At 43.4% G+C, this 26,765-nt stretch overlaps 2 protein-coding genes across 2 annotated transcripts in view; one reads left to right on the top strand and one right to left on the bottom strand.

Annotated features, from left to right (window-relative positions):
- LOC310779430 (NLR family CARD domain-containing protein 3-like) overlaps window positions 1-1,047 on the top strand; it is a 65,818-nt gene extending 64,771 nt beyond the window's left edge. The window contains exon 7 of the mRNA XM_083639963.1: window positions 334-1,047. Within this exon, the coding sequence (XP_083496089.1) occupies window positions 334-950 (617 nt within the window). The 3' untranslated portion in view covers window positions 951-1,047. The remainder of the gene's footprint in view (window positions 1-333) is intronic.
- A 6,040-nt stretch (window positions 1,048-7,087) lies between these two features.
- The window catches only part of LOC310779429 (P2X purinoceptor 7-like), a gene marked incomplete at both ends in the record, with an annotated part of 33,773 nt that continues 14,095 nt past the window's right edge, over window positions 7,088-26,765 (bottom strand). Inside the window, 3 exons of the mRNA XM_083639962.1 lie at window positions 7,088-7,708; window positions 8,220-8,327; window positions 12,233-12,334. Of these exons, the coding sequence (XP_083496088.1) occupies window positions 7,088-7,708; window positions 8,220-8,327; window positions 12,233-12,334 (831 nt within the window). The remainder of the gene's footprint in view (window positions 7,709-8,219; window positions 8,328-12,232; window positions 12,335-26,765) is intronic.

The following is a 26,765-nucleotide window of genomic DNA, read 5'->3' as shown; positions in this document are numbered from 1 at the left end:
AGAGAGAGAGAGAGAGAGAGAGAGAGAGAGAGAGAGAGAGAGAGAGAGAGAGAGAGAGAGAGAGAGAAAGCCAATGCAGCTCGTGCCTGCAGGAACGAGAGAGAGGGGGGGGGTAATTGGCAGCTCTGGAAACACACACACACACACCTACACACACGAACACACGCGACACACGCACACACGCACGCACACGCACACACACACACACACACACACACACACACACACACACACACACACACACACACACACACACACACACACACACACACAGCTGTGACAATAGTTGACAGGTCAAACTTGAGCTAAAATGGAGTCTTGTTGTCTCATCAGATGGATGTGAACTCACACTGGATCCAAACACAGCAGGCAGACGCCTCCTCCTGTCTGAAGACAACAGAAAGGTGACGATGATGTGGGGAGAGGATCAGTCATATCCTGATCACCCAGAGAGATTTGAGTACTGTGCTCAGCTGCTGTGTAGAGATGGTCTCACTGGTCGCTGTTATTGGGAGCTGGAGAGGAAAGGAGAGGTTGAGATAGGAGTGACTTACAGAGGAATCAGCAGGAGAGGACGGGGTCATGACTGTGTGCTTGGACTTAATGAAAAGTCCTGGGTGCTGTACTGCTCTGATGTTACAGGTTACTCTGTCTGTCACAATAACATAGAAACAGACCTACATCTCCCCTCCTCCTATGTGTCTAACAGAGTCGCAGTGTATCTGGACTGGCCTGCTGGCTCTTTGTCTTTCTATACAGTTTCCTCTGACACACTGATCCACCTCTACACCTTCAACAACACGTTCACTGAACCAGTGTACCCTGGGTTTACGCTTGGTGCTGGGCTTAAAACTGGGTTTGGGTTTCTGAACAAGTTTAAGTATTCAGAGAATGTACATAAGTTAGGGATTGGGTTTGGTGGCTCAGTGTCTCTGTGTCAGATAGAGTGAGAGAGAAACACACACTGCTGACTAAACACATCTGCTGAGATGATGGTTCACTCTGTACAGGATCACACACACACACACACACACACACACACACACACACACACACACACCTTAATGTGACAATAACAATGTTTGTATTTTCATGTGTTTTTACTCATTTTACTGTAAACAACAAACATGATCCATCAGTCAGTGTTCGTGTTGGGAAACTGAACAGGGTTTTAACAACACACAGGTGTAAGAACATGATCATTTTATTGTGAAAATGAATTAATGAGACAGAATCAAGGTCTTCTTGTTAGTCTTAAGTCTTGTTGAGGTTCAAATATCTTTATTTTGCAACTTTGTTTTATTTTGCATTTGATCTACTTTTGTTTGTTTCTCAGAATGAACGTTTTCTCTAAATGATGAACAATACTTATTGTTGACAAAATGTACATATTGAACGTTGCTTTGGACAGAAGCATCTGCTAAATGACATTATGTAATGTAATGAATGCCCTAAAATAAACCACAAATGTCCTGTTGTTTTAGAAGTTGTGAGTCCTTTCATCTCAAATCACAAATCTGATTCAGGGATCACTGATTGTTTATTTTCAGAGTTGCTCATTTCCCCCACACAGAAGCAACATTTCAATCAGATTTCATTCTGTGTGGTTGATTTAATAGAAATGAAGGAGTGTGTTGTTTCTTAATTCATGCTCGGCTGCATGTTTTCATTCTTTGATTAGTTTTAGTGCTGATTTGTGTCAACGGCTGCTTGCAGTTTGCTGTTATGCATGAGCTGAGCATAGTGAAGCAACAGCTGATACACAGTGTAGTGTCATGAATACACTGCTGTTGTTACTCAGGAGATAGTCTCTCCCCACACAGTGTAGAGTCATGAATACACTGCTGTTGTTACTCAGGAGATAGTCTCTCCCCACACAGTGTAGTGTCATGAATACACTGCTGTTGTTACTCAGGAGATAGTCTCTCCCCACACAGTGTAGTGTCATGAATACACTGCTGTTGTTACTCAGGAGATAGTCTCTCCCCACACAGTGTAGTGTGATGAATACACTGCTGTTGTTACTCAGGAGATAGTCTCTCCCCACACAGTGTAGAGTCATGAATACACTGCTGTTGTTACTCAGGAGATAGTCTCTCCCCACACAGTGTAGTGTCATGAATACACTGCTGTTGTTACTCAGGAGATAGTCTCTCCCCACACAGTGTAGAGTCATGAATACACTGCTGTTGTTACTCAGGAGATAGTCTCTCCCCACACAGTGTAGTGTCATGAATACACTGCTGTTGTTACTCAGGAGATAGTCTCTCCCCACACAGTGTAGTGTGATGAATACACTGCTGTTGTTACTCAGGAGATAGTCTCTCCACACACAGTGTAGTGTGATGAATACATTGGTGTTGTTACTCAGGAGATAGTCTCTCCCCACACAGTGTAGTGTCATGAATACACTGGTGTTGTTACTCAGGAGATAGTCTCTCCACACACAGTGTAGTGTCATGAATACACTGCTGTTGTTACTCAGGAGATAGTCTCTCCCCACACAGTGTAGAGTCATGAATACACTGCTGTTGTTACTCAGGAGATAGTCTCTCCCCACACAGTGTAGAGTCATGAATACACTGCTGTTGTTACTCAGGAGATAGTCTCTCCCCACACACAGTGTAGTGTCATGAATACACTGCTGTTGTTACTCAGGAGATAGTCTCTCCCCACACAGTGTAGTGTGATGAATACACTGCTGTTGTTACTCAGGAGATAGTCTCTCCACACACAGTGTAGTGTGATGAATACATTGGTGTTGTTACTCAGGAGATAGTCTCTCCCCACACAGTGTAGTGTCATGAATACACTGGTGTTGTTACTCAGGAGATAGTCTCTCCACACACAGTGTAGTGTCATGAATACACTGCTGTTGTTACTCAGGAGATAGTCTCTCCCCACCAGGGCCGCTGCTGGCCATTTGGGTGCCCTAAGCGTAATTGTTTTGCCATCACTGGCATATGACTGGCCAAGTGAACGGTTCCCTCCCATAACCAGCCCTCTGAGGGAAAGTGTCCCAGACCCAGAGAGCGCTCTGCAGCATGCAGTAACGTAGTGTATCAGCGTAAGAACTCTCATGGGTCTGGTGTTGAGACTACTCAGGAGCTGACCATGGTACTGAAGCAAGAGGCGTGTGTGTGTGTGTGTGTGTGTGTGTGTGTGTGTGTGTGTGTTACTCATGCCATGGATATTATGCGATTTCTTTCTGATGATATATGCTGTTTCATGCAGTATGGTAACACCTCTGCTGTCTGGGTTTATGTTAAGTTTCCATGTTGTGTAAAATGGTTCATTACATAGTGCAGTGCACTGTAGATTCTGCCTATATTTTAGCCGGATACAACCTTTAGAGACTATGTTGGTTAGTCTATGTCAGGGGTCAGCAACCTATGGCACGCGTGCCACCTCTGGCACGCAAAGGGTTAACCACTGGCACGGCAGCACGCAGCAGCAATAAGTGCGCAATTGAGATTTTTTTGTAGAAATGTTGAAGTGCCCTGTCACATGACCTACTTCACAGCCATATGCAATTGCGCGGCATGTTACTTAGGATATTTACGGTAGTGGCCCACTCTCTGCCTCTGATTGGTTGCAGCAGGGCAGTAAGATGCCACTCGATTGCTCTGCTGCTGCCATAGAAGGCAACCAATCAGAGGCAGAGAGTGGGTCACTACTGCACCGTAAATATCCTATAGACGGTTTTAACTTGACAAGAAAAACATTCTAAATTGAACCCCCGCTCACTTCCTGTTGCAGTGTTTGCTATGGACATAAAAGAAAAAAAAAACATTCAAGTGCAGGACTGACCATTCTGTGAAAACCGTCTATACAGCTGAGCGGCGAAAACAAAAGTAACAATGTCGAGTGAATATTTCTGCAGTTTGCCGAATGCTGAGAAAAAGGAAGTGCTGTGGGGTTGCGCTCTGGTGAAAACCGTCTATATACATGGCTCTGGGCAGCAGAAAGCAGATGAAAAATGCCAGCGAGCAAGACAGAGAAGGACCGTGCGGTGTATAGCGCTTTACTTCAATCTCCTGATTTTGGAAGGAATAACGTTACATTTTGATGTGCGAGTCATTCATCTTGGTGCGGCACACTGATTGACAAGCAAAATTGAAAATGGTCATTTCAAAAAGGTTGCCGACCCCTGGTCTATGTTGTATTGGTAGTGTTTTGCTGTTATTGTTTTGCCTTTGGAATGCAAAATGTTGAAAAGTAAAATTGTCACTGTTTAGTCAGTTTGTCTGTCCTTTTTTCTACTTACAGCACCCTCTAGTGGTGAGAAGATTTGTACAGTAGTACAAGAGATTAATCAATGTTTCTTGATGTAATCATTGCCATTCAGATCAGAATTGGTTTGTAATCCATTCCTGAACATCATGGCAAAAGTGTTTCAATGTTCTTTCTTTCACTAGTTTACTGATCATTTCTTCCATGTTAACAAGTTGTAGCTGGCATAGATTGTGTTGCATAGTTGATTTCTCTATTGTAAGTCGCTTTGGCCCATCCTCTTTTGTGCTGGCCCATCCAAAATCTGATTTCTGCCTACGGCACTGTACCAAAGAATTTGCTGTTAATTTGCATCACCACACACTATAGCTACATGAAACAACTGAAGAGGCCTTCAGGTTCTCTGGATTGTGCTGGAATCTGGACTCTAGCAGTTTAGTTTCTCAGCAGGGTGCTAAACTCCTCTAACACAGTGAGGACTTCTCCAGTCTAGAGACAATCATCTGTATTGTGTTTTTACTGTTCATTTCTATTCTTCATTGTGTTTCTATTCATGTTTTAAAGCCTTTTTACAGTTTGTTCTGCTGCTACCCAGTTTCCTATCAGGGGCCAATAAGCTGAGCAGTGACAGTAAGCAGCCAGCAGGGGGCAGCATGTGACCGCCTCTACACACCACAGATGAGGAAGTTGAAATGTTATATTACCTTTGTTTTACCTACTGGCAAAACATGGTCAAATCTGCCCCAAACTTCACATGTTTGATGAGACCCATGGCTTGAAGACATCTACATGCCAATATTCACTTATAAGAAGATAGGGCCACGGGAACACGAGGCCGTGACTGTGGCAGACCACGACGTGCATAGGTGGGTAGGTGGGTTCATCATCATCATCATCATCATTATTATTATTATTATTATTATTATTATTATTGCAAAGTATTCATGTCCAAACATCATGGCTTTGAATCTTTACAAAAATACCAATAGGATGAGGTGCATATCAAAGAAACACATTACCTTTATTTAAACTCATTTACAATGTCGACTAAAACAAGATACAAATGATACTAAAAGATACAAGATCAAAGAAACAATCAAACAACAAATATATAAGAAGAGTTAATAAAAGATAAAAGTAACTTAAAAGTATAAAAATAATAGGAAATCCATTTAAAAAAAATCAAAATAAATTAGTGCAAATAGAAATATTTAGAAATAATTTATTTTAAATGCCCAAGGGATACCAAAGTATTGATTTTCTGGGTGCTCTGTATAGAGTTCCAGGTGGGCGGGGCATAAAAACAAAAAGCAGTTAAGCTCAGTAATACTAACTCTAGGGAGTTCTAGCCAAACCCAATCATTAGGGGCGGCTGTAGCTCAGGAGGTAGAGGGGCTCGTGCACTAATCGCTTTGGATAAAAGCGGTCGGTGGTTCGATTCCCGGCTCCTCCAGTCTGCATGTCAAAGTGTCCTTGGAACAAGACACTGAACCCCAAATTGCTCCTGTTGGTGTGGCAGAACCCTGCGTGGCAGCTGGCCGTCATCGGTGTGTGAATGGATGAATGTACCTACTGATTGTAAAGCGATTTGGATAAAAGCTCTATATAAATGCAGAACATTTACCATTAGTGAGTGTGATGTGGTCCAAAGGATCAATCTAGCAAGAATGTAAGAGAAGATGGTAGCTTGCCAATAAGGGCCTTCTAAGAAAATATAAACATGTTTGTCTCAGACAGAGACGACCACCCAACTTGAGTTCTATAAGCATCATGAGATGTACTTATTTGGGACCAGAAGCTGCTCTCTCCACTCAGCCGCAGCTTTCTCAAGCTGTCTTTGTCAGTAGCCTAATATCCCCGACCCTGAATCTCTAACAGCAGATTATGATTTAACAAAGCAAACTGCCTCCATTCACTGTCTATGAGAAGCAAGGAACGCTGCACGCACAGCATGATGGATAGGTGGTGACACGAACAATTCCCATGATGCTTTGACAAAAAGTTAAAAATGTCCAATATTTAGCAAAAGGCCATGACGGTTGCAGGGCCAAAACCAATCACATTCTGAGAAAAAAAAACATCTGCTTCTCAAATTCTTGGGGACGTTCAATTTTTGTTCGTACCTCCAATTTGTCTTTGAGTAGAAAATGGAAGAAATAATTATTATGCCTGTGTTGAGATTTCCCAAATGATATGAGCCATCTCTGAGTTTATAATGGCCTGGACCAATGGAATAATGCATGGAGGAAAGAGACATTTCTATTATCTGAATTAGCCCAAAATATGAGCTAATTTGTTAGCTTGCTAGTGGACCTACAGTAACACATCATAACCAAATCATTTCAACATTATGTTTCTCAGATATACGATTATGGATTAGGCTATATTTTGGTGAAATTAAATGAACAATATTATAAAATACAAACACTGATCAATATTTTGTTTTCTGTTTTCCTCCGTCTCACGATCAGAATAATGTTCTTTGTCGATCAATGTAGTTTAGCTGAAAGTTTAACTGAATGAGTGAAACTGAATTCAGGTGAAGACTAAGTTGTCAAAATACTGGATTCTGATTGGCTAATTCTTATTCAAATTATGTAAATCCAGAGTTGTTGAGCTATAGCATCTCTGTTCAATCCAAAGGATTTTTACTTATTTTATTTTTTTTACCTAGCACCTCGCAACAATTCCCGACAGTAATCTTCTGGATTAAGGAGAGCTGTAGAGTTGCAGCAGAATTAACCATTTGTGATGTACTTTGAAAGGGTAAGATGTTTAAAGAATCTATATATTATCAGCATTATTTTATGCATTCAAATGGCCCACCGCATACTTCCTGGAACTATACTTGGAACTAGCTAGAATGGAGCTCAGCTACGTGAGTGATGTGAGGATCAAGCATTTTGGACTTCTGTTGGCGTGACTCTCTCTTCAATGGCTCTGGGTAAATCTGCTGAGTGGACGCTTTCCAGTTTGCTTGAAACTGGCCGGTGGTCCTCTCTGGCCTGAAGCCGCTGTACTGCCCGTCTGGGTCAGGGTACTCCTCCCTGATCCTCTGCATGCAGCAGCTGGGGAGGGCTGGCGTGGTGTTGGCGGGCGGGACCCCAAACCTCCAGGCTGTGTACTGGATGTAGGCGCAGTGACGCAGGGCAGCTGCCCGGCCACGGAGCTCCCCGACCGGGGGAGACAGAGGGTCCCGGTACAGGAGCACGGCCTCCAGCAGGGGGCGCCGCAGCACCAGACGCTCAAACAGAGGAGAGGAGGTGATGCAGGGGCCGGCCCACCACCTGCAGCACAGCGCCTCCTGCGGGAGAGCGGAGGAGGTGCAGCAGGAGCACCGGCACCAGGCTGGAGGGACCGAGCTGGGGGCCGGGTCGGGGTTGGGGCTGGTCTTAGGTTCGGGGACACTCTGGGCTTGCTGGTCCATGTCCTCCTGTAGCACACACACCATGGCTCCCAGGTGTCCTGTGTCCTCCTGCTGACAGCAAGAATACACAGTCCTCATCTGTGACAACGTTTAGTTTTCCCAAACTAAAATAAAAATACCGTAAAACTTCAATTAACTTTAATTTGAATAATAATATTACTACTGGTTTAAAGAAACAATTTTATAGTATTTCACAACTTTTCTGACCAAGAGTTTTGTGCCAAAGGAATTCAAAGCCTGTCTCAAATATAGGCCGGTTGAGTTCAGTGATTGAAGCAACTAAAAGCCCGGATTATTAATTCAAGTTTTACATAAAACATTTGATACATTATAAGTCTGTGTCTGTCTGTGAACCTGTGTGTTCAGGCCTAAATTCATTGCACATTCAAAACTGTAAATGCTTCAAACCTTGTTACTTTTTTCTGTAGGTAAATATGTTAAAAACAGCAAAACAAGCCTCTATAGTGAGTTAACCTTGTCACCAGACATTTTCACCAGACATTGTCACCATGTCGAGATGTAGCACATGTAAGAAACCTCTGTAATGCCAGCAGCTGACCTTGCTGGGCTTTACGGACAGTGGCTCCACATCTTGTAACCTTTTCTTCTCTGATCTCTTCACCAGCCGGATCTGTTGCTCATCCACGAAGGACACAGAGAGGATGCACTGCAGAGAAGACACCAGCATAAAGGACACAGAGAGGATGCACTGCAGAGAAGAAGACACCAGCATAAAGGACACAGAGAGGATGCACTGCAGAGAAGACACCAGCATAAAGGACACAGAGAGGATGCACTGCAGAGAAGACACCAGCATAAAGGACACAGAGAGGATGCACTGCAGAGAAGAAGACACCAGCATAAAGGACACAGAGAGGATGCACTGCAGAGAAGACACCAGCATAAAGGACACAGAGAGGATGCACTGCAGAGAAGACACCAGCATAAAGGACACAGAGAGGATGCACTGGAGAGAAGACACCAGCATAAAGGACACAGAGAGGATGCACTGCAGAGAAGAAGACACCAGCATAAAGGACACAGAGAGGATGCACTGCAGAGAAGACACCAGCATAAAGGACACAGAGAGGATGCACTGCAGAGAAGACACCAGCATAAAGGACACAGAGAGGATGCACTGGAGAGAAGACACCAGCATAAAGGACACAGAGAGGATGCACTGCAGAGAAGAAGACACCAGCATAAAGGACACAGAGAGGATGCACTGCAGAGAAGACACCAGCATAAAGGACACAGAGAGGATGCACTGGAGAGAAGACACCAGCATAAAGGACACAGAGAGGATGCACTGGAGAGAAGACACCAGCATAAAGGACACAGAGAGGATGCACTGCAGAGAAGACACCAGCATAAAGGACACAGAGAGGATGCACTGCAGAGAAGACACCAGCATAAAGGACACAGAGAGCATGCACTGGAGAGAAGACACCAGCATAAAGGACACAGAGAGGATGCACTGGAGAGAAGCCACCAGCATAAAGGACACAGAGAGGATGCACTGGAGAGAAGACACCAGCATAAAGGACACAGAGAGAATGCACTGCAGAGAAGACACCAGCATTAAGGACACAGAGAGGATGCACTGCAGAGAAGACACCAGCATAAAGGACATAGAGAGGATGCACTGCAGAGAAGACACCAGCATAAAGGACACAGAGAGAATGCACTGCAGAGAAGACACCAGCATAAAGGACACAGAGAGGATGCACTGCAGAGAAGACACCAGCATAAAGAACACAGAGAGGATGCACTACAGAGAAGACACCAGCATAAAGGACACAGAGAGGATGCACTGCAGAGAAGACACCAGCATAAAGGACACAGAGAGGATGCACTGCAGAGAAGACACCAGCATAAAGGACATAGAGAGGATGCACTGCAGAGAAGACACCAGCATAAAGGACACAGAGTGCACTGCAGAGAAGAAGACACCAGCATAAAGGACACAGAGAGGATGCAATGCAGAGAAGACACCAGCATGAGGAACACAGAGAGGATGCACTGCAGAGAAGACACCAGCATAAAGGACACAGAGAGGATGCACTGCAGAGAAGACACCAGCATAAAGGACACAGAGAGGATGCACTGCAGAGAAGACACCAGCATAAAGGACACAGAGAGGATGCACTGCAGAGAAGAAGACACCAGCATAAAGGACACAGAGAGGATGCACTGCAGAGAAGACACCAGCATAAAGGACACAGAGAGGATGCACTGCAGAGAAGACACCAGCATAAAGGACACAGAGAGGATGCACTGCAGAGAAGAAGACACCAGCATAAAGGACACAGAGAGGATGCACTGCAGAGAAGACACCAGCATAAAGGACACAGAGAGGATGTACTGCAGAGAAGACACCAGCATAAAGGACACAGAGAGGATGCACTGCAGAGAAGACACCAGCATAAAGAACACAGAGAGGATGCACTACAGAGAAGACACCAGCATAAAGGACACAGAGAGGATGCACTGCAGAGAAGACACCAGCATAAAGGACACAGAGAGGATGCACTGCAGAGAAGACACCAGCATAAAGGACATAGAGAGGATGCACTGCAGAGAAGACACCAGCATAAAGGACACAGAGTGCACTGCAGAGAAGAAGACACCAGCATAAAGGACACAGAGAGGATGCAATGCAGAGAAGACACCAGCATAAAGAACACAGAGAGGATGCACTGCAGAGAAGACACCAGCATAAAGGACACAGAGAGGATGCACTGCAGAGAAGACACCAGCATAAAGGACACAGAGAGGATGCACTGCAGAGAAGACACCAGCATAAAGGACACAGAGAGGATGCACTGCAGAGAAGAAGACACCAGCATAAAGGACACAGAGAGGATGCACTGCAGAGAAGACACCAGCATAAAGGACACAGAGAGGATGCACTGCAGAGAAGACACCAGCATAAAGGACACAGAGAGGATGCACTGCAGAGAAGAAGACACCAGCATAAAGGACACAGAGAGGATGCACTGCAGAGAAGACACCAGCATAAAGGACACAGAGAGGATGCACTGCAGAGAAGAAGACACCAGCATAAAGGACACAGAGAGGATGCACTGCAGAGAAGACACCAGCATAAAGGTCACAGAGTGGATGCACTGCAGAGAAGACACCAGCATAAAGGACACAGAGAGGATGCACTGCAGAGAAGACACCAGCATAAAGGACACAGAGAGGATGCACTGCAGAGAAGACAACAGCATAAAGGACACAGAGAGGATGCACTGCAGAGAAGACACCAGCATAAAGGACACAGAGAGGATGCACTGCATTGAAGAAGACACCAGCATAAAGGACACAGAGAGGATGCATTGCACAGAAGACACCAGCATAAAGGACACACAGAGGATGCACTGCAGAGAAGACAACAGCATAAAGGACACAGAGAGGATGCACTGCAGATAAGAAGACACCAGCATAAAGGACACAGAGAGGATGCACTGCAGAGAAGAAGACACCAGCATAAAGGAAACAGAGAGGATGCACTGCAGAGAAGAAGACACCAGCATAAAGGACACAGAGAGGATGCACTGCAGAGAAGAAGACACCAGCATAAAGGACACAGAGAGGATGCACTGCAGAGAAGAAGACACCAGCATAAAGAACACAGAGAGGATGCACTGCAGAGAAGACACCAGCATAAAGAACACAGAGAGGATGCACTGCAGAGAAGAAGACACCAGCATAAAGGACACAGAGAGGATGCACTACAGAGAAGACACCAGCATAAAGAACACAGAGAGGATGCACTGCAGAGAAGAAGACACCAGCATAAAGGACACAGAGAGGATGCACTGCAGAGAAGACACCAGCATAAAGGACACAGAGAGGATGCACTGCAGAGAAGACACCAGCATAAAGGACACAGAGAGGATGCACTGAAGAGAAGAAGACACCAGCATAAAGGACACAGAGAGGATGCACTGCAGAGAAGACACCAGCATTCAAACACACATTTACATATCAGGAGGATCATTAACATACTTTGATTCTTTGACTTGAGTAAAGGATTTGAAATAGTATTTCAACTTCTAGAATATTTTTTAAATAGTACTTAGTGGGGAATGTGTGTACTTCTAGCACCTGTGGGTCTAGCGGACGCCTACAGTAGTCACTACATGGCTATATGCACCTGCTCCAATGCTACCTAGAATTATTCCTGTCCCTTTAGTGTCACTGCTGAATCAAGTGGATTGTGATTATAGAGCCCTGAAGGTCTCAAATCAGTGTAAAGATGTGATTAGAAATGTAATTATCTCTGTGCAGAAACTGGGGAAATACTAACAGGATACAGAAGACTTTACAGACTTTGCCGTCTGTCCAGTGATCGCACACCTCGCTGATCATGGACCAATAGCAGGTGGCGCTGTGGCTCTGGGGGAAACCCCTGCTCTTAAGCTAGCTGCTTCTGGCTCCACATATCCAAGATGGCGACGATCACAACGCTAAACTGGCGGCTTCAAATCGGGAGTCTACAAACCAATGGATGATGTGACGGAGGCTACGTCCATGTTTTTCTACGTCCATCAAATCATCTGTCACCTGCTGTTTGTCCTGGAGCGACTCCACCTTCCTCTCAGCGTAGTTCTGTCTGGCCTCAGCAGAGTAGCAGTAGTAGCAGTAGTAGTCTATCAACACAGTGGTCTGAGGAAGAGAGACAGACAGACAAACAGACAAACAGACAAACAGACAAGCAGACAGACAGACAGGCAGACAGACACACAGACAGAAAGGCAGGCAGACAGACAGACAGACAGACAAACAGAGAGACAGGCAGACAGACAGACAGACAGACAAACAGAGAGACAGGCAGGCAGGCAGACAGACAGACAGACAGACAGACAGACAGACAGACAAACAGAGAGACAGGCAGGCAGACAGACAGGCAGGCAGGCAGACAGAAAACAGTGAATTTCAGTGGGGACTCGAGTCACGATTTGAATCGCTTGAGACTTGACTTGATGCATGAAGAAAAGACTTGAGACTTGAGTTGATGCATGAAGAGAAGACTTGAAACTTGACTTGATGCATGAAGAGAAGACTTGAGACTTGACTTGATGCATGAAGAGAAGACCTGAGACTTGACTTGATGCATGAAGAGAAGACTTGAGACTTGACTTGATGCATGAAAGAGAAGACTCGAGACTTGACTTGATGCATGAAGAGAAGACCTGAGACTTGACTTGATGCATGAAGAGAAGACCTGAGACTTGACTTGATGCATGAAGAGAAGACTTGCGACTTGACTTGATGCATGAAGAGAAGACCTGAGACTTGACTTGATGCATGAAGAGAAGACCTGAGTACGGCAACCATTTTAGGGCATCCTCGTCAGTCAGAGTATAGGCTATCGTTCCTCAGTCTAAAGCGTTGTCAGTTGTCATGTCTCCTATAGTAAACCGTCGAGTGTGCTCTGAAACACCTTCAGTCCTCACACGAAAATGCTGTCATTCCTCCTGCCTCACTAAAAATGTTGTCGATCCTCCTGCAGACTAGCTGTCAGACATCACTCAAACTAGCTGTCAGGCATCACTCCTCACGTCTCACACAAAAACGTTGTCGATCCTCCTGCAGACTAGTTGTCAGACATCACTCAAACTAGCTGTCAGGCATCACGCCTCACACAAAAACGTTGTCGATCGTCCTGCAGACTAGTTTTTCTCTTCTCTTTCGTTGGTACTCTCTATTTCTTCTCCTTTGCTCCTCAACTGACAATTTCTGTCTGGCCATGCTTTCCTACAATACAAATTGAAGGAATGAAAAATGTATTAGAATAAGACTATGGAATCCGATTTCAATTTACTTGACACGATTCATTGATAGATTGGATTGATTGATTGATTGATTGATGTAACATCTTAAAAGGTGCAGTTGGTGACATCTAGTGATAAACGTAATGGATTTTGCAGAAATTGAATATAGGCTAATATTCATAAGCATGTTCCAGTATAATTCCATGAAAATAAGAAATGTTGCATTTTCCTGACATTAGAGTTAGCCCATAGAAGTGGGTCCCTCTACAGAGGCCACCATTCAATGTAATATTCAGTTTCACCACCAGTAGTTGCAAAAATCTACACACTGGCTTTTTTATTATAAGTGCTGGAAAAGTTACACAATAATAAGTAGACCACAGCCTGCCCATGCTCTACAAGTCAGAAGTGTAAGTTATACAGTAGGGTTAAATCATGTAATACATGCTATATAATGTACATTTATGTGTAAATAAAACCCTGAAATAACATTTTAATCCTTTACTATGTTCACAAATAATATTATATTAGCACATTAAGAGGTTATAGGTGGATTTGTCAACTCCATCAGCTTACACGTCAACTCTGTCAGACGTAGAACCTGACAGAGTTGATGTCTGACTGAGTTGACGTTTTTTTATCAGTTCCCACATGGAAAGAATCTATATGAACATATATGCAACTATATGCAACCTATATGCAACCTATATGCACATATAGGAGCATATAGGCCATATATATGCCGCATATAGGTTGCATATAGGCCAGATTTAGGTGCATATATGCGCATATAGGAGCATATAGCCAAGGCCATATATATGCCGCATATAGGTTGCATATAGGCCAGATTTAGGTGCATATATGCACATATAGGAGCATATAGGCCATATATATGCCGCATATAGGTTGCATATAGGCCAGATTTAGGTGCATATATGCGCATATAGGAGCATATAGGCCATATATATGCCGCATATAGGTTGCATATAGGCCAGATTTAGGTGCATATATGCGCATATAGGCCACATTTATGCCGCATATAGGTTGCATATAGGCCAGATTCAGGTGCATATAAGTGCATATAGGTCTCCTATAGCTTCTTTATATCCACATATAGGTACTATATGTGCACATACAGGGCATATATGTCTCCTATATAGCTTCTTTATATACACATAAAGGCCCTATATGTTCATAATACAGGTCATATAGGTCTCACTTCTTTATATCCACATATAGGCCATATATGTACACAATACAAGGTATATGCCTCCTATATAGGTCATTTACAAATCTGTTTGTATACACTGTGTCATAATCCATATATACCCAGCGAGCACAAAACGTTTTTTCAACGTTGATTTTTAGTTTAAATCTGGGTGATATTGGGTTTGAACGTCTAAGACCTAATTTCACCCTCTTTTCAACCGGCTAAAATGCGGTTACAACGTAAACGTGTAAAAAAAACACAATTTGGTTCATCATATTGTTAAAACATTTGTTGTAGTTTGGAATAGAGACAATATTGATAGTGTGTGAATTGGCATTTTATTGTCTTTTATTGTGTAACTGAGAGTTGAAATCTGGTCTACACGAAAACTACATTTCAACGCATTTTATGTCACATGAAATATCATAAATATGGGACTATAGGCTATGTGGTGCCAGCAAAAAGCTTCCAGGACACAACTATGGTTAATAGTTTAGCGCAATACTATAAAATAATGAATTCAGTTCCTGCAGCAATGCGCATGCGCAAGTACTTACTAGCTGTGACTGACTAGACCAAAGCAAGTCTGCACCGGTCTGCACCAAGTGCAGAACGAGGTGCTCTGGGCACACTATGTTATTGTAACAGACTGTATACGTGTAGGCCTACCTCCTGAGTCTCTGGTGTTAAATGAAGTTAACCTCTGAAGCCGTACAGCCTACAGACTATAGATGCACACACACACACAACATAATTTTAGTCTGTTACATAATATGACTCGTACGCATCACATAAAATAACTTCCCGATCGCTGACAATTGTGGTCTACGTTGTGTGCGAGAGAGTATATAATGTGCCCGGCTCTCTGGTTAGTATAAGAAAATGTATAGCTCAGCACGTAGAGCGCAGGGCTTGAACCTTGGAGAACGGGGTTCGAAGATCCTACATATAGGTACATATATGTACATATAGGTTTCCCATATATGGTGCATACATAAAATTGGCCGATTTCCTATATTATATGTACATATAGGTACATATATGTACCTATACATATATGTACATATAATATAGGAAATCTGCCAATTTTATGTATGCACCATATATGGGAAAACTATATGTGGCCCTATATTAAAACATATAGGGTACATATAGGTTATTTGTGGGTTGCTAGCTGTCTCAATAACCTCACTAAAATGCTTAAATTCAATCCACTATGGTTAAAAAAAACGTATCATAACGGAGAGATGGTGTTGACATGGTCCAGCTGTGACCATAGGAATATTGACATTGTTTGTCTAAAATATCAAAAAATTTAAAACTTACCAGAGCATGTGTGGTAGTGTTGCATTCAGCACAGGTGGGGAGATGAAAAGGGGTCCTCAGGGATATAGCTGACCATGCTATTTCCTGATTTAATAAGGTTTACGAAAAAGTCTGACGGAGTTGAGAGAAACTGAGGACACAACTTTGATAGGGAGCTTTTTATGGAAAATATTGTTTGACATTCATTTCATGCATTGTTTTATATATTTATACCCCTTCTTTTTTATTTTATATATATGTATTCACAATTATAGAGTTTTTTGTAGTTTTTTTGGGCTGGTCAATATTGTGACCTCTTGCTGAGGACAAGTACAATAACATGGATCTTCTAACCACAGACCATACATTTAAACAAATTACCTAAAAAAAGATACAAATGTGTGCTAAAAAAATAACATAGGTATACACGGTTCCTTTAGATTTAACTTTGTAAGTATGTAAATCATGATGAATTTCTGGATTTTTAATATAAATTAGACTTTTCTATGTAGGACATGTTTTGTCCCGACTCTCAAGAATCAGTGATATATATATATATATATATCGTCGCTGTCGTTCCAGGACCTCGAATTTCCAAAACAGAAACTTTTCAGGAAGTAAAAAAAAACCTGTTTGCTCTTAAACTACTGAACCAAATGTCGTCAAAGTTGGCACATGTCTTAATTATAGTTAGTTTCCCGCTGAATGTGTCATTACTTTATTAATATCTTACCTGGATAAGCTCAAATGATGTTGTTTATATTATCAGTCCGACTTGGAAGCACTTCAGGGGGGGGGGGGGGAGATAGGGGGGAAAATAGCTATAAAAAAAACGTTTCATCTCGACGTGAGCAGCGTTGAAACGTTTTTGTACCTTATCAAATTTGTATGCCAGTGATTTTGGGTGCTCCAGTTTTCCAGTATTCTGTCTTCGTGTGAGAGCGCCGACCTCCCTTTGTGGAGGGGCTGTAGCGCAAGAGATTCCTTCTACATTGATATATATATATATATATATCGTCGCTGTCGTTCCAGGACCTCGAATTTCCAAAACAGAAACTTTTCAGGAAGTAAAAAAAACCTGTTTGCTCTTAACTCATTCAGGGCCAATGACGTCTTTGACGTCTTATCAGGAATAGCCCAGAGGGCCAATGACGTGTTTGACGTGTTTTTGTTTTTATTACTGCAGGGCGTAGTTAAAACACTTCCCCAGCCTGTCACATGGTATCAGGTCCCTATCATCTAAGACAACACGTGAACAAACACATACCGCAGCTGTTGTTTTGAAATTGAGCAGGAGGAATATCAGAAAATGGATAAGGAGCTTGCCTTGTGCAGACAGGAGAAACCCCATTGAAACGCCCCTCGCGCGCTGCAGGAGCTGGTCGCCTTCCTGTGTGCCAGCCGGAGAAAACCGGAGAAAGTAATCCACAGATGCGTTTGATCATCGGAGGAATGAGGAAATGATCGATCAGCAGTGATCAGAGGGCGGTGAGGACGTGTTGAATAGCCGAGGGGAAAACGGGAGCAGGGAGAATATGACAGGGGGAGACATGGACGAGCAGCACACGAACAGCTAGGCAGTCAGAAGCCCGCTGCCCGTTCTCAAGAGCTTCATGAAATCGCTGGACTGCGTGCCCTCCAGTGTAGTGTCTCTGCTCCAGTGTTGCTCCTGGCCAATCCCGGCGCCACAGGGCGTGGTTATTGCTTATCCTATGTGGGGTTAGAAATCACGCAACGAAGGGGGATCGTGTGTGTGTGTGTGTGTGTGTGTGTGTGTGTGTGTGTGTGTGTGTCTGTGTGTGTGTGTGTGTGTGTGTGTCTGTCTGTCTGTCTGTCTGTCTGTCTGTCTGTCTGTCTGTCTGTCGGTGTGTCTGTCTGTCTGTCTCTCTGTCTGTCTGTCTGTGTGTCTGTCTGCACACTCACTCACACTGCTGTATGGTGAATGTAAAAAAAAGCACTTCATGTGTATATATATATATATATATATATTTTTTTTTTTTCATTTGTGTCATAACGAATAGTATTTACATGTCTGATGTCAATACAGTTCAAAATAAAAGAATTGAGAGCGAGTTCTCCTTGAGAATGTGTATTTTACAGAAATTGCATTTGCTCCTGTTTGTCATCTGAGAGAGAGACATTTTGGTTGAAAACAGGGTGTATATAAATGGATATAAGTAGAGTACAGAACATGCTAAAAGCTAACTTTTTTTTTCCTGGTGAACCCAGAGACGTACATCTTCATTTTGAGGTATTGCAAATCACTCTGGTGCTAATAGATAATTTACTGTGGGTCTTGAAAGATGACCAACAATTAGGAAAATCTTTGGCCTGTGCTAAATATTGGCAGTCCTAAACTGGCCCTGAATGAGTTAACTCATTGAGTGCCATGGACGTCTTTAGACGTCCAATTAAATAGTGACGTAGAGTGCCACGGACGTCTTTAGACGTCCAATGCGTTTTTTGACGGTGGGACGTCGATCAAAGCCTTCCGCCTCTCCTGTACAACTATTGTAGCTATTGGAGGTCTATAACCTATTTTACAGAACCCTTAGGTGGCGACAGTGCTCTCCAGGTTAACAGAAATGCAGAGAAAAACAGAGAATAAGTCATTGGGGAAACGGAAATTGCATCGCATCCGTATGCATCGATATGCATGAAGCGCTTTAACGTTAGATGTGCCTGCAGCAGCCCACAATTGAGCTCCTCCATGTCCGCTGCGACAGCCGATCCGCATGATCAGCCGTGGAGTTGTTATTATTCTCAACTGGAAGCATAGGAGCCGGTGACAAACACACGCGGAAGCTGTAAAAAAGCTGGATGTCGCGCACCCTTCACTGCACAGCAAACTCATCAGAGAGCCAACAGAGACACTCCCATATGGAGGAGGAGTGTGCAGTTGAGGGGTGAGAGGGGGGGGGGGGGCACGCAGAGCAGCACACGACACCCAGACAGACCCAGGCAGCAGGACAGGATTGGCAAACGCAAGCCAGAATATCCGATGCCCACCAGCAGCAAATCAAGACCAGCAAGAAGCTGCAACCAGCAGCGCACGCAGGGGCCAGCGCTGCTCGTTGCAGCTAAAAATATTATTCTGAAGATATCAGAATATATCTTCAAAGTTATACGGGCAGACAAAACGCAACGCGTTTCAACCACGTAGGTCTTCCTCAGGCAAACATTGCCTGAGGAAGACCTACGTGGTTGAAACGCGTTGCGTTTTGTCTGCCCGTATAACTTTGAAGATATGTGACACCAGCTGGCGAGAGGGACCGTAATTCGGCCGTGGCCGTTCTTCACAGCAGAGCGTCAAAAGTATTTTCTTGAAAAAATGTTTTTTTTTCTTTTTCCCAATAGTACAAAATATATTATTTGAACTATCCATTCCATATAAAATGAAGACGTTTTGGGGTCATTAAATGCGTTAATTCTGTAAAATAAAAGTCCCTGTTTTGTCAAGGAGACGGGAGTGAGCCAGGCTGTGTCTTGGATTTGCATAAGTAGTATCGATTGGGTGTCGGCCGGCCTTTGTTTCTATCCGCCAATCACGGCGCGCGATAGGACGCGCACCAGCATAAATATTCAGTAGCCACCTGAGCTGTACACAACATCAACATTCAACAGCTGACTGAGACTGAGACAAGATGGACAAGCACCAGGCGAAAATGAAGAAAAATGATTCTGCCGTTGCTGCTCTCCTCAACAAATTCACCATTCCAGGTGGAATGGACAGTGAAGAATTGATGAATTCGTATGTCCTGGATTACATGACCGGCGGCACACAGGGCGCTGATGAAAGCGACGATGAGGACGATGAAGAATATTTTCCTGAAGACGTGGTGGCAGATCCAGACCCAGACGAGGCGGAGATCATGCCCGACAGCGCAGTCATTGAAAGCGTGCAAGAGATTTTAACATCAGTGGATCCCATAACCGTGGACACAGATTATGATCAGGAAATCGAGAAAATACGGAACTTTGACTGCAAATGCCAGGCCAGGCGTAAAGAGAACTCTATTCACCAGCCAATCTCCTGCAGTAAGAAACTTTGTGACAACGTCATTTACAACACGAGGCTGGATTACTCTGCTATGTCGCCAGAATGTAGAGATATCGCTATTATGGCTGTGTATCACGCTTTGACGAATGATTCTGACATGACTCAAGCCACAAAGCAAGTGAATAAAAAGCGACAAAAGAACCGAACGCAATACATGGTTAAGGCGACTGTTGTTTGCCGTGAGACCTTCTGCTTTGCGTTTGGGTGAGTTTCATATCTATCTTAACTCGTGTGTGTGTGTGTGTGTGTGTGTGTGTGTCTGTCTGTCTGTGTGAGATAGTGTGAGAGCGTGCCCATGTTTACAGTACAAAGATAGTATGTTGCAAGAGAAGCGTGTAGAGCTGCCATCTTCATGGCATTGTTGGTCATTGTCAAAATGGCGGCAACCTATGTGTGCAAACGTGCAGACCCGCCATGTTGGGTCGTCTTTGTTTGTTGCGCGCCAAAATGGCGTTCGCGCTATTGTTTTTCAGGACTGAAATTCCGACTCTTGCATTAAATACTCTTTGTAAGCTGATAGTCGCTAGTGTTATTCTAACCTTGCAAACAAACAAGATTTAGTTTATTGAAAGAGTTTATTGAAACAGATTGAAAGTTTTGAAACAGTCTTTGTTATATATCGTGACATTTATAGCCTAAGCAAGGGACAAACATTGCAAACTAGCTTAGGCTATAATGTCAGGATAAAGACTGTTTCAAAAAATATAAATCTGATTATTAATGTTTTATTTTGTTTATTCCAGCATCAGCACAAAGCTTCTGAAAGCCCTTATCAAATCCTACAAAGAGAATGGATTGGTCCCACGGCAGAGGAAGACACAACCACGCACAAACAAGAATTACCTCGGCTATGATGACATCAAAAGAGTCGTTACATTCATAGCAAACTATGCAGAGGACCACGCTATTCCTTTGCCCGGTCGTCATGCCGCGCATAGAGACTTTAGTGCTAAGCTTCTGCCAACTTCTGCCTCTAAAGCTTCAGTCTGGCGCCTGTACAAAGATGCTATGGAACAGCTTGGTAAGTTTGTATTAGTCTCTCTCTCACACACACACACACACACACACACTTCTATTGTCATAGTTATGCAAACATTCCGCAGCCTTCTCCATTCCAAACCTCTGACCCAATAAAACATGCGACATGAATGTGTGTGTGTGTGTGTGTGTGTGTGTGTGTGTGTGTGTGTGTCTTTAACCATTAGGCTATTCTATGTGATCTGTTTTTGATAAGTAAAGTACAGTGATGCTCATAAAAACATTGTCTTTGCAGGGCAGCGTGCGGTTGGCGAGTGCAGCTTCACAAGGCTGTGGAAGTCACTGGTCCCTCACATTGCAAGCACCAAGCCTAAAACGGATCTCTGCTGGCAGTGCCAACAAAACAACGACCGAATCATCCAGAGCATCAACAAACCAGATGAGTTGAAATCTGACAGTGTCAAGAAGCAGCAAGTGCATCTCGACTCTGTTGCAAGGGAGCGAAAACTTTATCAAGAGATGACTGCCGCCTGTAGAAAGACCTGTGACGAGTTGCAGCTGTCATTTGGGAAGAACAAACCTGCAACCAGGCCGATCACCATGCACTACAGTTTTGATTTTGCACAACAGGTGAGAATACATATTTATCTTATCACACCTCTCTCTCACACACACACACACACACACACACACACACACACACACACACACAGATTACAGTTTGTATTTCATCTTTTTCCTATCTCTCCGTCTCTCAGGTGCACTACCCCTCTGATCCACAACAGCCTGGGCCTGTCTATTTTTTGACTCCACGCAAGTGTGGCCTTTTTGGTGTCCACTGTGAAGGCATGCCTAAGCAAGTGAATTACCTGATTGATGAGGGCATGGCATCAGGCAAGGGAAGCAATGCAGTCATCAATTACCTGCATCATTTTTTCAAGAAATATGGAGTTGGAGAAGAAGATGTGGACCTTCACTGTGACAACTGCAGTGGGCAGAACAAAAATAACTTTGTTCTTTGGTACGCCGCATGGAGAACGATGCACAAACAACACTTAAAGCTGAGCATTCACTTCCTGATTGTAGGCCACACCAAGTTTGGCCCCGACTGGTGTTTTGGACTGGTCAAGCAGTGTTTCAGGAAGCGCAAAGTGTGCACTTTGGCCGACATCAAAAAGGTTGTGACTGACAGCTCTCCTGTGGCACATGTGAACATCCCCCAGCTTGTCGGACATGAGAACGGCACTGTGTGTTTTAAAACCTACGACTGGCAAGAACACCTGACAAAATACTTCAGAAAACTGCCACAGATAAAGAGTTACCAGCACTTCAGGTAATTATCATTCCCATTTTATTTTATTTTATTTTATTTTATTTTATTTTATTTTATTTTATTTTATTTTATTTTATTTTATTTTATTTTATTTTATTAAGATTTTAAATGTGCCATTTCTTTCTTTTACAGCTTTGATGCGCAGAGACCTGGTCTGGTTGTCGCCAGAAAACACTGTGAAGCAGAACCAGTGGAGTTTCAGCTGCTACGCAACGTAGATGCCCGTCCGCCATTAAAGCCTCTTCCTGTACAGACTCCGCCTGGACTGGACATGGCCAGGCAGAAGTATCTTTTTGAGAAGATCAGAGAATTCTGTTCTGATGAAGCACAAGACATCACATGCCCTCCACCTGCATGTCTACAGGCTGGGAGGCCTCGCTAGCCAGCCTGAAAAAACCAGCATTCAAGACCCAGCCCTGCTCCGGGGGGGTTTGGCAATGCCACAAACGTTTTTGAGCTTTTGAAGTCAAAGTTCTTTTGATATTTTTTTACTTAACTTTTAGTTAAGTAGGACTGGTGGTTTAGTTAAGAATGTCATACGAAACCGACCTGGATAGCAAGGCACTTCCTGTCGTGTTCTGTCGTTTGTAATTTTTTTTACTTTTTACTTCTTTTTTTTCTTTTTTTTTGGTGCATTAACATTAAGGAAATCTATACTGATGTCATCCAATCAATGCTGATAATGTATGCTAATAGATAAAGGAGTGAGGATAATACAGTACATGCTTTGAATTCCTTAGTTTTAGCTATGCAGTGTTCTAAGCAGACCAGATGGCATGCAGCAGATGATAGAACGCTCATCCATAAGATACTTGAGACTTGACTTGGACTTGTGACCAAAGACCTGAGACTTGACTTGGACTTGTGACCAAAGACTTGAAACTTGACTTTGACTTGCAAAAAATGACCTGTGAGCATCTCTGGTATTACTGAATATTGGTTTTATATTAAATGCCTTTTGTTATAATAAATGCCTTTTTAGGATAATATTTTTGTAGTTTATTTTCACATTTTCACTGACTGAATGGTATATGTTTTCTGCTTACAACTTTAAGGAAAAGGTCAATAGTTCTCAAACTTTCACATCAAAACTTCACCTAAAAATAGACCGCAGACCCCCATTTTTGCTTTTAGATATTTTAGTACAGAAATGTATGACACCCATGACCATCTATTATTCTGTTACTTATGGATGGAATAATAGTGGAATAATAGTGAAAATAAATTACCCACAGTTGTGTGCACTCTCTCTCTCTCTCATCTGTCATTCTCAGTGACAGAGACTGACTGCTTAATGGTTTGGGAGTGGTCAATGTAAATGAGGAGCCATTGTTAACTCCCCCCTGCCTGGCTCATCCAGGTGTGAAAAGTTCACAATCTTTGAGAGGGGTTTTCTCAGGTTTCTTCTCCCCAGACCTTCCCAGATTGTGAACAATCAAATAAGCATATCTCCTTCAATTTTTTTCAGATTACAATGTGTGACACATCATTTGAAAGCTTACAGTCTGCCATTTCAGAATCTGTAAAAATCAGAAAAATGCCCTAGGCCTAATTGAGGGTCAAAACACCAGCTGGTGTCACATATATTCTGATTTGTAACTGCCTGTACACAGATATATTACTTCGCATTAAATATTGCTATATATAAAAATACTCCTAGTAGCTCCACCGTTTTTTCAATTTGAATACTTTTGCCTTTTGAGCTGCTTGGGTCCACACTTTCATTGATTTCCTATTGATTTATGACAAAAAATAAAAAAGTGAAAAAAGGCACATTCGAGGTCCTGGAACGACAGCGACGATATGTATGTATGTACTATATATATATATATATATATATTTGAGTTGCGTGGATAAGCTTTTATGCCATCCTAATCCACATGTATGCATGAACCGTCCGCCCGCCATAAATCCGCACAAATTATTTCATACTATTTATAGATCCACACCCGCCATGCACCCAACATTTCACAACGCTATAAAAGGAGCAAACTTACGGTTTATGCTGCCGTTGGTGCGATCGCTGCAGTCCAAGACTCCAAATAAACTTCCATGCTGTATTTTGTCCAGTCCACCACTTGCCCTCATGTAGTTTACTCGGCTAACGCTATAGCTTTAAGTTTAGTTTACTGGATTGCCTCATTGAATGGGAAAATACAAACGCGTCTTCTCTTCAAACACGTTTTCAGCAGAGACTCCTTTTTGAAGGTGATATCATTGACGATATCTGTATATGGACCAAAAGTGGAGCCTAGCGACCTAGCACATGGCTATTGTTTTGTTTACGGCCGTGGGTCCTTTGGGGGATCTACAATAGACGAGTTTCCTGGGCCGTTCCTAGGGCGGCGCCATAGCAGCCTTTCGTGTCGCCGGCTTCCGTTTAAGTCCACAGTGCGTCCACAGCAGCGAGCACATCAGAAGGCAGCAGCCGAAATATCCAAACTTTTTTACAACGATAACATCAGCTACACTAACGTTAGCAGATGTTATTAACAATGGGTTATTCTGGAACACATTGTGCAGTGCGTGGCTGTCACAAAACACAGTGCGCGTTTCCATCCACTGCTATTTTGCGAATTATAGAGCTGACAATCACCTCGTGTTTGAGGCTGTCTGAGCTGCTGATCAGCTGCTAGACCCAATATACAGCTCTGTTAAACACATCTAACGTTATTAATTTGAAGTTTCTTGATGATCTACAAGTAGACAAAGGTACCATAACGCCATTTCTGGATTAACAGGTGCGACTCGGCAAACTAACGTTATAATCCCCAACCCGATCTCCCAATTTTTTTTTTAAATAGCAACGTTTGTGGACCAACGTTGCTATGTTACAATTTCGTCTCCGAAATTGTAAAATGGTAATCCACGGAGCGGATAGTAGGTGAATACAATTTCATTCAAGTCTAGAAGTGAGTCGCCTTAAAGTTAATATCCCAGTCTTCTTCTGTTTACCACGGTGGGTATTGTGCTGCGTATTTACCATGATTTACCGTATGTAGCCCTATTGTGTGGAGGCTACACACGGCATGTCATGTTTTGCAGTGATCAAGGCAAACTGGGTTGTTTTTGAATGGAGAGACACCTAACGTTAGTCTGGCTGACTGTGACAGAGGAGATGACTGTAACCTAATGTTAGTCTGACTGACTGTGACAGAGGAGAGGACTGTAACCTAACATTAGTCTGACTGACTGTGACAGAGGAGAGGACTGTAACCTAACGTTAGTCTGACTGACTGTGAGAGAGGAGAGGACTGTAACCTAATGTTAGTCTGACTGACTGTGACAGAGGAGAGGACTGTAACCTAACATTAGTCTGACTGACTGTGACAGAGGAGAGGACTGTAACCTAACGTTAGTCTGACTGACTGTGAGAGAGGAGAGGACTGTAACCTAACCGTTAGGTTACAGTACTCTCCTCTCTCAGTCAGACTAACGTTAGGCTAACGTTAGTCTGACTGTGAGAGAGGAGAGTACTGTCACTGTAACCTAACATTAGTCTGACTGACTGTGACAGAGGAGAGGACTGTAACCTAACGTTAGTCTAACTGTGACAGAGGAGAGGACTGTAGCCTAACGTTAGTCTGACTGTGACAGAGGAGAGGACTGTCACTGTAACCTAACATTAGTCTGACTGACTGTGACAGAGGAGAGGACTGTAACCTAACGTTAGTCTAACTGTGACAGAGGAGAGGACTGTAGCCTAACGTTAGTCTGACTGACTGTGACAGAGGAGAGGACTGTAGCCTAACGTTAGTCTGACTGACTGCGACAGAGGAGAGGACTGTAACCTAACGTTAGTCTGGCTGACGCTTTGGAGCTTTTGAGATAGTTCATCGCGTTGCCGTCCACCACCATTGATTCCTCAAAATACGCTATAATCCTGCCTGTAGTTACGTTCGGCCATTTACACATATTATCTTCCCATGTGTCCACTGTCAACGGGTGTGGGATAGACACTCTTTCGTTAAATAGGAGACTCAGAGAATGATCCCAAGTTTGCATTTTTTCGGCGGTCGCTATGGCTACTACGGTAGTACGTTGCGCTTCTCCGTATTCACAAACACCGGAAGCGACAGACACGATCGCGGCCGAGTCCGGAAGCAAACCGGAAGTGCCCAGGAAACTCGTCTATAGGCGACTAAGAATGTGCCTGACAAAAAATGTAGCTTAAAATACGTTCATAGACTAGAGAACGTAATTAATATTATTTTTCCTTATTAATGATACATCGTTTCAACCGCCCGCAACCCATCCGCTATTAATCAGAATGTTTATTTTTATTATCCGGCCCGCCCACGGGGCGGGATATTCACGGTCAGCGCGGTTATAACTGCGGCCCGTGCATCACTAATGTGATGTCACACACAGGTGTGTGACTGGCACCTGATTGGCACCTAATTTGCGGTGCCAAGGTGCCAAGCTGTTGTGGTTGC

This window comes from Poromitra crassiceps, assembly GCF_964638095.1.
Source record: "Poromitra crassiceps genome assembly, chromosome: 7".
Lineage (NCBI taxonomy): Eukaryota > Metazoa > Chordata > Actinopteri > Beryciformes > Melamphaidae > Poromitra > Poromitra crassiceps.
The sequence above is the reverse complement of the archived record's forward strand: the minus strand, read 5'-3'. Positions and strand labels throughout refer to the sequence as shown.